The sequence below is a fragment of the Gymnogyps californianus genome, chromosome 1, assembly GCF_018139145.2.
Source record: "Gymnogyps californianus isolate 813 chromosome 1, ASM1813914v2, whole genome shotgun sequence".
NCBI lineage: Eukaryota > Metazoa > Chordata > Aves > Accipitriformes > Cathartidae > Gymnogyps > Gymnogyps californianus.
This window is the reverse complement of record NC_059471.1, coordinates 158,602,517-158,616,652: the sequence shown is the minus strand read 5'-3', so window position 1 is coordinate 158,616,652 and position 14,136 is coordinate 158,602,517. Positions and strand designations below refer to the sequence as shown.

General features: G+C 45.8%; 1 protein-coding gene across 5 annotated transcripts in view; it reads right to left on the bottom strand.

Moving 5' to 3' along the window:
* ABTB3 (ankyrin repeat and BTB domain containing 3) overlaps window positions 1-14,136 on the bottom strand; it is a 182,612-nt gene that overhangs the window by 127,975 nt on the left and 40,501 nt on the right. Inside the window, exon 3 of one of the 5 annotated variants that reach the window (XM_050913528.1) lies at window positions 5,800-5,817. The exons of 3 other annotated variants lie outside the window; for them this stretch is intronic. In XM_050913528.1, the coding sequence (XP_050769485.1) occupies window positions 5,800-5,817 (18 nt within the window). Of the gene's footprint in view, window positions 1-5,799; window positions 5,818-10,035; window positions 10,094-14,136 lie in introns of those variants that run through there. One more of the 5 variants, XM_050913542.1, reaches the window with a different exon arrangement.

The window sequence follows — 14,136 nt, the reverse complement described above, 5'->3', positions numbered from 1 at the left end:
TTTGCCCCTCCGTGGCAGCCTGCTTTCCCAGGGCAGGGAGGCTCATGCCTCCCAGGTCCCCTGGTGTCCCTTTTGAACCCATGGCCACGCTCAGCCCTGTTTGAGGGAGGGAACGAGGTTTCCAAAATGTGAGTCTCTCAGAAATGAATGAAAATTGACAATGAGACACAGGGTCAGAAGGAGCCAGCGGGCACGCTGCCTCTCGCCTGCCCGCAGCGCAGAGGACGGGAGGGGGCTGGAAGGAGCCTGGGGATACAGGGACAAACAGGGGACATGGGGGGCTTGGCAAGGAGGGATTTGGGATTTCCGCGCTTGGGTGACACAGGCATACACAAATCCATTGAGAAAGCTGCTTTTAACAGCTAATCACAAATTGTTTGCTTTCCATCTGAAGCTCTGCTTTTTTTTTTCCTTCTGCCTGATTTTAGCTCCTAATTCCACCACGCACCAAGGCTTCTGCTCTAGGACCCCACTGAATCATGGTGCTAAATTGGGAAGTCTCCTGAAACGCGCTTTGCCTTGCAGTGCCTATTGCGGGATTTCTACCAGCAGCACCCAGTGAAGATAAACAACCTAGCAAGCAAATAAAGAAACTGATGGTTTGGGTTTTTTTTTTCCTCTCCCCCCTCCTGATGAGATTTCAAAACAGACATCAGTTCATGAATAAAGAAAAGGTTGCTTTGGTTTTGTTTCTAAGATAATGAAGTTTTGTGTATTTTTAGTGCCAAGGAAAATAGATAGAGAAGAAAAGGAATGAAAGCAGCATAGATGCTAAAATTTCAATTTTCCTGAGCTCCATCACTTCTAGGCTATGGCTGCATCTTCCCACATCTTCACAAAGGGAACGACTGGGTCTTCCTGGATGTCAATGCACGTGATTTAAGTCATACTGAAGTCAATGGGACAAAGGCACATGCTTAAATGCTAAGTTTGAACAGCTCAGACTCTGAAGGACCGTTGCTCAGCCCAGGGCCTCCTTTCAGAGGAAAGGAATCAAAACCAAAGGACTATCATAGGACCATGAAATCTCCCACACTGCCACAGCAGCTGATGGGGATTTAAAGGCTCTGCAGAGGAGGAATAAAAAGACGGTAGGAGAGCGTTAACATCTGTAGAAAGGCTTGAAATGTGGCAATCACAATAACTGCATTTGGATGAGAAATGCTAAAGATCAAGAATGTAGCCTTCTACAGCAGCGGTGTTTGCATTTCGTGCAACACGCAGGTAATTCAGTCTTAGTTCTTTGTACCTTACAATGAAACCAAAGAGAAAGGCGAGTTGGATGGTAATTGCCACAGGTAAGAAGTCTGGGTGTAGCTGTGAACATACTGGGTCAATACTGATAAACACACCAATCTATATGGTTTCTGACACAAGGCGCTCTACTCTTGTGTTTGCTGAAGCTGAATTACTACCATCTCTCACCCATTCACTCTCTCCCCAGAAGGAGCAGGAGGACACCTTTGTCTCAGCAGGGCTGGTTTGTTCAAACACACATGGCTATGCATTTGTGCCGGGGCACCTAAAGACATGCTCCTCATGAAAGCTCCAAATTGACTCCACAGCCCAGGACAAGCTCATAGCTCTTCCACAAGCAGACTGGGCTTTTAACGTGTCAGATAGATACCAACAAAATAAAAAGTCTACCCCAACAAGCAAACTCATGTTTAGGATGATAGCTAACACCTTTTCAAGTCGGATGTCTACTCAAAAACTGTCCTTACCAAAGGCCTGACCTTACCAGAGCCGAGTGCATCCAGCTTCAAGTGAAGTCAACACCTACCTTGTTGGCAACTTTAGTTTAGCAGCATTAAAGGTGCTTGTGTTTCCTCAATGAAGAGGCAAGAGCCCTGTGGGAAGAGCTGGTGGACAGGTTTCTGAGGGAGCAACATTCATTTCTGTAAGTAGACTGCACTTCCAAAAAAATAACACCAAAAAAATCTGTGCACGTTTGCACAGAGCATGACCCCTACCTCTGGTCCCAAGCCCATAAAGACCTCTTTAGCTCTTTCAGATGATGGCATGTCTGTGGGAGCCACGCTTACAGAAGAAAAAGAAACGCTCAAAAAGTATAAATGGAACCATTAATTTATCTCTGTCACTAGTATTTTCCTCACTGCCAACCAAGTCAACATCTCAGTAACTATTTATTTACAACCATGGTACCCAAGGATTCATTCAGAGACATCAGAAATAACTTCCAACCCGTTGCAAAAAACTTGTGCTCTTCCACTGACTACCAGGTCCCCCCAGCTTGAGGGTCTTTAAAAACACAGCTCCTGACCTGGAACTAACGCCTCAAGCTCCAGCTGCCACTGGAAACGTCTCCTTCAGCGCTCTGGGTTCACTTTACCGTTTAAAAACTCACTTTGAAATGATCTAAACTTAGAAAAGTTGAAGAGTTATATTTTTGGAGGAACGTCACTTGGGCCATGACTCAGGAAAGCAGGTACTGAGCTCCTGCTGCCACCACCGGGACTCCAGCATGCACCTCAAACCCAGCAGCTGCTCAAGTGTTTCCTCGATTCTGGGACCTGGGCTTAAAATAATTTCTGGCTGCTGAGCCACCCACAGTGGTGCCCACCGGCTGTGCCCAGCAGGGCATGATCACCCTGCAAAAGGCAGTCCCTGCTGCCAGAAGCCTGCAGCATCTACAGAGGAGGCCCCACGGCCCTTCCCAAATAGATCTTCCATCTTTTTCCCATTAATTCCACCTATTTTTTCCCTTGCTGCTGCATTCATCACTATTTATGTCCCAACTGACTGCAAATAATTGATCGCTGCCTGCTCTGAAACTGTTCTTTATGTATTTGTAGATATTGTGTCTCTCCTCAGTCGCCTGTCTCTTTGCACAGAGCTCATCCTCAGCCTTCTCTATTACATGCCTTCTGCTTCCAAATCTTTTCTTTTTTTTGTTATTTTTTGTTGATCCCCTCTGACTACTTTCTAGTATATTCATTTAGATTAACAATGGTACCCAAAAGTAAATACAGCACAGGAAGCAGTAATGGCAGCAGAGCGTAATAAATTACCCTGCTTTGCATCCAACGTGCCTGCTACTCACTAGCAACCAGCGACTCTGGATGCCAACTCCAAGGGAACTGGGAGAGGCTTGGCTTTCAAAAAGCACAATACATCACCTCTTTGAAGTACAGAGTTTTCTTCCACAAGCAGTATCCAGTATCAAGGATCACTGCTGAAATAAAAACCAAAAAAACCCCAGCTGGTTATTTTAAGCGGACTTCCCACAGCTGGAGATGGAGGTTTAAACCTCAGTCCTCTCTGAAGACCACACCACGGGAATGCTCAGGTAACCCATCCTGAGCCCCTGACTCTTCTCTGGGCCACTAACTCTGTACTTAAAATGCCTTCATACTCTGTATATTTAAATATTCCCTCCTGCCTGAATCATGCTGTTTCATCGCTCATTCTTTTTTACCAGCTTTGAGCTATTTGTCCAATCACTCCATAACAGACTTCGTTTTAAACAAAATCAATGAGCACTTTTTTAATTTACAAAACACATTTTGTAGCATACAGGCCCCTTCCAGGGCTGCCCACGTAACCCAGAGATAACTCACAATTTTGCATGGACTTAAGTCCATCCCTATTCAATGAAGTTTTTCTCCAGTTTGAAGTCCAAGGACTCCCTTACCCTCACTGAGCAAGGTGTGGACAAATCGGCAAGCCAATGCACAGTCCAATAAATGGGGAGGGGAAATCCACGCCTTTGCTCTTTGTTTGACTTATAACCAGAGCTCCTAACTGCCAGTAAAATTAAACCAAAATTGAAGCAAAAATAACCTGTTGTCGTCCCCCCCCCTCCGCCCCGTCAACCTCTTTGAGAGGAAATGAAATATTCCCATCTCCATCACCTACTTTCACCACATTGTGCATCCCTGCAGAAGCAGTACTACACCACACAAGCGCAGTGAGTCCCACACTTCTGGGAAGCTCTGAGTGTGCTGTATGCCCACACCTCTGAATGGTCCACACTGGAGCTGGACATCCAATGTCCACAGACATGCAGTACAACACACATGCACCATATATCATACGTATCCACTGTAACTTCTCTGCATGCACTACAGAGATGGTCTCAGCATGCACAAGAGACATTTCCAAGCATCAGGATATGCCCGGGAATGTCAGGAACAAGGACAAATTTACAGTTCTCAAATCCAGCACGAATCCAGAAAAAAGGGACACATCTGGGAAAATCTGAATTTAAAGTGACCCCTCACTAGTGTTGATAGAAGAAGAATGCTACAGTGGGATGGGCAAAGAGCCTTCCAGAAAGACAGAAAGGCCAAAAATAGTACCTTTTCCCTGTAGCCGTGAGGCAAAGAAACACGCCTACTAAGAAGCACCAGCGCATCTCCAAAATCACAACACAGACTATGGATAATATGTACTTCCAAAACAGAAAGCATCATGCTAAGGACCACGTTCTCTTGTAGTAAATCAATAGATGCTGTACGTACATACCACATAGACCTACTACCACAGTGAGATTCTGGAGGACCTTAACACTATGCAAAACCTTGAACCACAAGTACTAGGGAGCCCCTCCATGTGCCAAAAGGAGGTAAGACCTCTTTGTCTACCCAGATGAGACCCTACCAATGGATACTGCACACAGTCTCAGCCAAAAAGTCACATCCACATGCCTCCCCCAAACCAATGCCACCATATCCACCTTCAATCAATAAATCTCAAGCAGCGGTGCTTCTGCTGGCTAATCCCACTGGGCTGCCAGTCAAGCTTGAAAGCCCTGGCGCTCAAGGCCGCTGGCATTGCAAGGCTGTTATGACATTATGCTCAGACGTAAGATGGAGAACAGCCTGACCCAGACACGGCAGGCAATGCCAATGCCATTTTGGAGCAACCCTGCAACTTCCAAACTCAAAGTGCCAAAGTTTGCTCTGAATATTCAAGATGCCTAGAACTGTAGTCCAGAAAGGCTCATTAGGGTACATTTTCCATCACCGAGCCTCCCCCTTAAATGAACACTGTGGATAAACTACAATTTTCTACAGAACCTTTATTGCCTGAAATGCACTTTTCCCACTACTTACTTTGTATATTTTTAGCAATCGTGACAGGTAGAAAATGCTCACCTCCTTTGGCAGACTTGTCTCCATCATTTTTACCACTAATGGTCTTGTTTGTTTTCAATAAGGACAAGACCCAGGTAAAAGCACTTAATTATAGTGCTGTATGGTATCCTGGCATCTCGTAAGATTCCTATATTTGCAGACTCAAGACATTGGTTTGTATAGCAGGTTGTTAGTCTTCAGATAATAAATATATTTCATGTCTTTGATTACCAGCTACTGCTGCTTCTTACTTAATAAGGATTTGGGAGAAGAAGGGAGTCCATGACAAATGCACTCATGTACACAAAGAACATCAAGCTGTGTTTCGATATTTCAAATAAGAGTTTAAATGCTACATGAATTCTTCTGTCAGCTGTCTCCAAAAGCATGAATTTATCTCTGGCATATGAGGGGGTAATGGGGACCCGCATCTTTGGGTGATGTGGTGAAAGAAAGCTTCTGCACAGGTCTGCTCCTGAGCCCGCCCAAGTCAGCCAGGTCTTGACAGCCTCTCCAGGCTGAGACCAACGTAAAATCCAGTCAGCAGTCACAGCATGAGCAGAAAAGCCCTGCCATATCCCTTCATATATTTCCTCCATGACCTGGAGGACCCGCTTGAATAAACTAGATGATACTCCAGTACATCTTTGATCAGTTAATCCTTGGGCAAAGCTTATGTTTTAGAGGCAACTGTGGCAACAGCATTGGGATGCTAAGGCTAATTATCTAAATAAAAGACTGTTTGAACTGCATTTATAGCAAAATGTGAAGTTCATGTTTAATACGTTCTCCAACACGTTTCCCAATGTGCTGTACTCACCTGGCCAAAGCTCCTTCGACCAGTACCTGGGGTCAGGGGCTCAGATCAGCCGACCACAAAGGTTTAAACTTCATCTGCCAGCCACCCTCTTCCCCCCTAATGTGCGACTGGCTGAAAAAGCCCAATGTATATATTTTCAAACCATAATTCTTTTTATTTGCTGTCAGGTTTCTGAGCCTCTGGAGCACACATGCTTCCTATTTTTGAGCTCTTTTGCACAGCCACGGCATGTAAAAACTGATGTGTGTGGTGGGGGTGGATTTTGAGGGAAGGAGGAAAATTAAATGAACGCAGCAATTCTTCTGAAATCCCACTGTAGTAGCTGGGGCTTTACGGGGCGTAAGGAAACAGCCCCTGAAACACTAGCAATAAAATCTCAGAAGCTGGCAATAGCGTCACTATTCGAGATGCATGAAAGCACCAGCATCTGGACCTCAGTTAACTGGAGGTCTACGATCATCATCACCAAACAGCACTGAAAAAGAAAAAAATCTGTAGGTTATACACCAATAGCAGCATGCTTTCAATGCTGCTTCCTCTCCCAAAAAGGAAAGCAGGTTTAAAATCCACAGTCAAAGACGGACTTTGTGGTCACGTTTTCAATCACACCAGTTCTGTCCCCAACACCGTCCGAGCTGATGTGAACCAGAACAATGTCAAACTCTTCCATTTATCTTGCTACTTCTTCTTACTCTGAATTTCCATACTCTCCCTCAAGAGGCCAGGAATAACTGGTTAATCAAAACCACCCTGTGGTTTGGGACAAAAAGAATGCTAACAGCAATTTTTTTTATGAATCTAGCATTCCTGCTTGCAACCCACAATAATCCCACTTTAGTTACATGATGGTATCATCCTGCTTTGGGTGGACGAAGAACTCGTACCCTCCTGTTTACATTCAAGTTATCAGCTGATATTCTAGAAATAAAAAAAGTATTTAAATCCTTCCTACCCAACTCTTTTAAACCACCACTATATTAAAAGTTACATCATTAAATAAACAGTTCCCATGGCCCCAGCTAACCAGTGCTTTCCACTGAAAAATTCTGCTTTTTTTGGTTTTGTTTTTGAAGGCAAGTATTTAACTATTGGCTCCTTGGTTTATCCTTGCTTTTGAGAAAAGTTGTTTTGAGTAATCAGATTAATAATATTGCAACTCTAACTTTAATATTCATGGGAAAATGATTTACATGCTTCAATTGTTGAAGACTGGTGGAAGATGTGAACCAACCTCTCTTTCAGAGCTGCTGAATATGCAGAACCTCAATAGAACTGGTCTATTTGATTATATATCAACTTATTTTTATGCAAAACTTAATATGAATGTATCTTTGCCTTAAAGGCAATAATCTGTTCCCCACATACATACTTCATTCTGTTACTGAATGCCTCCCCTAATGAATAATTGCAATAATTAATTTTTACAAAAATGTTCTAAAAAACTCTCAGGCCATTTTTAACCAGAGAATTTTGCCATTACATTTGCCACATACAAATGCTGCAAAGAGAAATACTGTTCAGCTTTTCAAATTGCTACTAAATGCTCCGTAAAGCAATGAAGTGGCTAACTCCTTGCCCACCCCTTTGGGCAATGTATTTCTGTAACCTCCACAACCTTTACGCAAAAGAGAGCAAACTATTTCTGCAGGAGAAAAACAGGGAATCCTATACAGGTTTCTCCTTATTTTGAGAGTTTCCATCCATTCAACATCCATGAAAATCTCATTATTTATGATTTCTCCTTCAAGAAAGGACCTTTCTGAAAATGTAAGAATATCCTAAAGTACTGTTTTAGAGGAAAAACAACAAATAGAATATTCAAGATCAGTAAAGTAGCTTTATGCACAAAACTCACATTGATTTTATTAGGTTACAACCCAAGGAAATTCCTGTGTTGGGGAAGAACTCAACAACGACACAAGTGCTACTGACAGCCAGATGTGCAATAGCTAATTTCTGGAAAAGAACAGATGCTCCAGAAGTAGCAGCATGGAAAAATAAAGTATGGGAAATCCTTTCTTAAGGGAAAATAAAAAATAAAGAATTGACAGACAGATGTAAAGCTGAATCTAGCTGATTTCCATAATGTACAGTTTTAAATTTTTTTTCAGAATGTGAACAAAATTCACATGTAGCAGAAAACATTGACTGAATATAAATTACATTTTTAAAGGTAGCAAAAGCCGATTATTACAAATTTAAAAAAAAAAGTTAGATGCTTAAATTAAAACTTCCCGTGAGCTACAAATGTTCTAGCCCAAACTTTCAAGATGCCTCTTTTTTTTTTTTTTTGCCTTTCTGACAAATTCTCTTATTCTTTCTCCTCATCAAGCCATGGTTTTCCTTCTACCTCCTTGCTTGAGACAAACCTCACAGAGCTAATGTGTAAGTGGCAGCCAACGTCATTTCACATGGATTTATACAGGTCACTCTTGACATAAATGAGAAGACATTCAGTTCTGCACCATCATTCCCTCTTCCTTTTTGCCCTCCTTTGGCCTGCCTTCTCATCCCTCTTCTCTGTGCTCCAAACTTCTCCTTCATTCTGCCCTCACTGTACCATCAGCCACTTGTAACTCCATCATCATATCTTGAAAGTTGACATCCAAACGGGACAGATTCAAGCTATCACTCAGTCTTCTGCCTCTCAACGAAGCCCGAGGGCAAAGGGGGAAATGAAGACGAGCCCAGCAAGCAGGCACATAGGATTAGCTCCAAGCACTGCCCACCTGCAGCTTTTCCCATGCAATACCCGAGACTGCCTAGTGCCCAAGCTCTGCATCTGTACAGCACATCCTAACAACAGCTCCCTCCTTCAAAAGGTTGTTTTGCAGCTGAGAGTAACGCCTTCCGTGACGAAAAGCACTAAGCGCTTGATAAAGGTCAATGCCACTGTGCTCATGGCAAAACGAGCTATTTGCATGATCTTCCTCCAAAGAACTGTCAATACGGTGACTCCTTGGGGTTCTGCAGGCGTGACAGCTGACTTAGACATCATACGTTAAACTCCAACACTACCACGCCAGCATTACCTTTCCTGGAGTCCACAAACGAGACAGAGTACCTGTTTGCCACACGTATCTCTGAATCCATTCCTGGTGCCTGCAGCCCAGCAGAAGGCCATCGCTGGCAGAGAAGCAACTTGTGTCAGCAGAGCTGTGTTTGCATCTGTAAGGCTGGTAATCGGTATGGAAAATGGGGTGCATGCTTATTTTGAGGTGGCACAGACTATTCTGTACATGCTACAAACGCTGGCGGGACTGCAGTTCTGGCCAGAGGTGGTTCAAGCCATCCTCCCGTCTGCACGCACAGAGCAAATCCCAGCTGCCACCCTGCAACAACACCACCGCTCATGCATTCCTCTTCAAAGTGCTTTCCAAATACTCACCCATTAATCCTGCCAGCACTTCTGAGAAGCAGACACCTCGGTTATCCCCAAATTACTGACTGGGGAGCCAAGGGAGGGAGCTGGAGGCTTGAATATTCAAGGAGACCACGAGGCATTAAGGGCGGCATTCAGCTGCCCTAAATTCCCAGGTCCCTGTACCTAGACACCAATGGCTCCGGAGGTTTCTGGAGGGCAGCTGAGAAGGGGTGAGTGAAGGCCAGGGCAGCTGCAAGCACCTCAGTGAAATTAAGCATCAACATGGTCCTCAATGTCCCGTTCGCACCCTGCTTTTGGCCTTCCCTTAGGCTCCTTTGAAAACCCCAGTGCTGGAGATGTCCTCACAGGGATGCAAGGACCAAACTTCTGAATGAGAAGCCCCCAATCTCAGCCTTGCACTCAGGACCATGCAGTCATCCCCCCTCCGCACCATCATGCTGCAAAAAATAACACGAACCCAGGCCTCCATGGGACAGACACAATAATGCACCAACATCAAACAACCAGGTGAGCAGACACCTGTGTGAACTCATACCAGTAAATACAGGTTGCACATCTTCAGAATTTTAACCAAAGCAAGAATATGAAAGCTCTTCCCATGGCCTGAACAATTCACCTACACCAGCCAGAACAGGTGAATTATGCATTTATTTGTGGAGCAGGAACACAGGTTCTTTTTCTTGCTCTTTCTGTTTAACACCCTCGACTGGACAGCCCTTGAGCAAACTGACCTAAATTTGAAGTTAGTCTTGCCTCCAGCCAGGTGTTGGACTAGATGCTCTCCAGCAGTCTGCTCCAACCCCAATTCTTCTCTGACTCTCTCCGCCACGGCACTGGGGTGCTTCTGGCACCGGTGATTTGCAAGGCTCAGAGTGCAATGCTACAAACCATGCACCTGTCCACAGCCCACTCCTCCCTTCGAGCTCCTTTCTGGTCTTCAGCTGCTGAGCCCATGTTCCCCTTAAGCTGCTATAGGGAACCGTTTGTTCAGGTGACTCTGCACTGAGGGATCCACAGCTGAAGGCAATCCAACCCTTCTGAGGGTTGTCGTAAATCACCATTAGGTGAAAAGCTAGTAAAATGATGTATTTTGGAGAACAAAAGCACACCTGTCACAAACCCAGGGAGCTGGAGTAGCTTCAGGCAACATGGCTCACAAGCGGGCACCAGACTGAAGAGCATACAGCTAGGAAGAAGGCAAACGGAGCCAGTGCAGAGAAGGGGGGACAACAAGGAGACAAAAGGAGAGAGAAGTGAATGAAGGAAGCTGCAGAGAAGAGCAAGGATTTTCCTTGGTCACTAAACAGAATAAGCCAGATTGTCAAGTGGTGCAAACTGGTCAGACTCGTCTCCCATCTGCAGAGCTGGCCATGCTGGGGATGGATGAAACACAACCGTTGGTGATGTGGCTCTAGGAAGGAATGAAACACAACCATCGGTCATGTGGCTCTAGGAAGGAGAGCCGTTGGAGCAACTGGTGTTTTGCCAGGACACACACTCAGATGCTGACAACACTGACTGTGCAACATCCAGTACCATTTTTTCCCCAATCGTATTTAAGGCGTTTCTACAAGTATTTAAGCTCCTGCGCCCAGCATTCAGAAGTCTCAGTGATGAGCACGATACACAAGTTTTTACAGCAAAGAAAGAAAAAACAAACGAGACTGATGATCTTCTCTGGTCTAACCTTTCTCTCAGGCTGCGCTCATCAATGCCAGCACATACAAATGTGGCACAAGTGAGGCTAGAAGACGTACTGCAACAAGTTTTCTCTAGTCCTGCACTAGTTTAGTATTTCCAAGCAGTCTCTGTGCCTAGTGACACACAGAGTACTTGTCTTCTCGTATCACACATAACATGGCAGGCAGCCGCTCCTTAAAACAGTGTACTTAAATACAGCTGATGTGGAACAATTACCATCCTGTAAAATGTTATAATGGAAGAACTACCAGAGCCTTTTAGTACAATTCCAGAAATGATAGAGTTCCTTCTGCCTTCATACACTAATTGCACTGAAATTGCATCCAATGAGTCCATGCATATTTAATCAGGTCTGGGGCTGCTGAACACACTGCTATTGCATGGGGTGCTATCAGCCAGAACCATAAATTATTAACTTCGCCAACTAAACTTCTGCTGAATAATTTTAGGTTGGCGGTGCGTTGTTTGACTGAGGCAAAGCTTGCTTTGTGTATCCCTTTATCATTAATATTCTTCCTGGGTTTCCTATGGCACCGAAGTGCTGGGAAGGGTCACCGCTCAGTTCGAGACGAGGCCTCCAGGGAGGATGCGGTGCCTCAGACAGACTGTATTATATGCCGTTGCTGAATATTTTCCTAAGCAAAGCACCTCCTCTTGGGTCATGTCTAATCTCATCACTAATTATATCTCTTTGTTAAGGCCAAAGAACATATCTGGTAGTCATCCTTATTAGGCAAAGATTAATAAATAGACATGATCCTGCTTTTCAGCCTTCCAAGTAACATGTAAAGCACAGCTAAGTGCTAGGAAAAAACACAGGGAACAGATCCAATAAATGAATCTGTGCCTTCACAAGGCTTCGCTCATTAAATAAAACGAGGCTGTGAAGGCTCCACTTTGCTCCAGGTACTCTCCACCGAGTTCACAACCCACAGCCTGTGGCAGGCATGCAGCTGAGCACACCAGCTTCGTCCCTGCTGCATAAGGCAGCGCCGGGCTCCATGGCCGCCTCCGCCGCTGGCTTCCCAAGCTGCCCCCACCATCGCGCCCCACTTGCTTCCGTCCCTCTCACTGCCGTCCCACCGAACAGCACCCAACTTCTGCAGGCAGCCAGCGGGCGTTCACAAGCAGGGTGCCGGCACTGGCTGCTGGCAGGGGTACACATCAGGGCAGCCGCACACTGGTTCTGTGGAGTGGGGCTGCTCAGGGCTGCGATCGCCTCCTCCTTATGCTTTGCTCTGCAGAGAGCATAATGGATCTCTGCTGATGCTCACAAGAGCTATTATAAAACATATATATAAAATAAGATACACAACAAGCAGCCCTGTGTGGGTAGGAGGGGTGCTACCCAGAAGTTGTTGCACAAGTGATGAGGAGTGGAGTCGTCAAGCTCTTATTTCAGCTTTCCCACGCTTTTCATTAGGGAACAGCAGGGTTAAAGCCATCAACCCCAGCTGCATCAAGATTTATTCCAGGCTGCTAGCCCGCAACTACATGCATTTTGAGATTCTAAAAATAAATGCATTGTAGAGGTACAAACAATCTCTATCCAACATTAATTATTATTAATGTTAATTACTTACTAACATGAAATGCTCCCCACGGAAGATGCAAAACATGTATCTTTAGCTGTTGGCCTGTGCAATGTGCAACAGCTGGTGGAGCTGAGCACGGCAGGCATCTGCTTACCACGGGTTTCTCCTGAGAGGGAGGCACCGTTACAGCAAGGGTCTCACACCTAGCATTACAAATCAGTAGACCTTGCGGAGAAAAATGGAAATTTTGAAGAAAGGAACAAAGCGCAGATTGTATGCAGACCAGTATTTGCTATTTATCGAGCAAAGCTATATGTGTCAGCTCATAGTTGCCATACCTCCCTCTAAATGGGCACTCTTTACCAAAAAGTGAAGGCAATTAATGTTATCAGCATTGTTAAGTACCATACGAAAGCCATGCCCAACCTACTGCTCGGTGAACTGAACTTTGGTGGAAGTCCCGTGGAAATCAGCACCCTGGACTGTAATCCCCCACGTGCATTCCCATCACAAGGTTTACATGTAATTTGTGTCCAAATTCAAGGAAACCAGTAAAAGGAACCACCCTAGCTCAGCTGATGCAAATCTCCTGGCCTGGGCAGCCCTCAGTCGGCCCAGGAACATTTACATGCAAATTTAACTGGTTTGAAGTCATCCTTTTGGTTAAATGGATCTAACTTAGGGTAGGACCAGCTCCCACCCCTGCATCCAAGCGATCCCACTGACCTCGGTGGAAATCCCACACAGAAGCCCATCAGCCCAACCCTCGCCCTGGGGCAGTCCCATGTACAGGGCTGCTTCCAGCTGAGCTACTGCTACACCAATCCACCCGGCCTGCAGGTCGCAGCGGAGGCCGAGTACGGAGGAAGAGCATAAAACCACATTTCTGGCACCTGGCAGCCTACAGAAAGGGATCCCATCGATTAGCACCGTCATGCAGGCTCGCACCACCATCTATTTTTCTCTCAATGGCAGCAAACACGCCATTCATCAGCTCTCCCAAAAGTCAAAGAAGAACACTCATCTTATTTGTCATCCACAAGCCGTATCGGATCAAAGGGTCAAAGGATGCTGGCAGAGCAATTTAGGTGCATGACGGTGGAGATGCCCACAGGGGCAGCAGGCTGGGAGCCAAGCCCCCCGAGCTAGGGGACAACTCAGGCACAGCGCCAGAGGCTGGGGCAAACAGGGCTTCTGGCTGTGTTCAGCAAGGAGGGAGGTTTTTTGGAGACCGGTGGTGGTCTGGGGGTGCAACAGCTGCCCCCTGTGCTGCACATGGCGGCCACAGAGCCCCAGGGCTGCCCAAGGGACAGGGCAGAGGAAGGAAGGGTGACGCAGGGCGTGGGAAGGCTGCCCCAGCAGCGCGATACACCTGGCCCTGGCCAAGAGTGGCACAGCAGGCTCCCAGGGGAAGAGGGCCCGTTCCCTTCTCCTGGCCTTCTCTACAGCAATTTGGGATGCAAACGAGGTCTGACGGGGCGTGAGAAGAAAAGGTACTGAAGGAAGAGACACCAAGCAGCAAACTGCTGCAAGGTCTCACCAACCAACCCCACCGCCGTCCCAAAGCTTGCACAGATGAAGACCACCAGTGCCAGC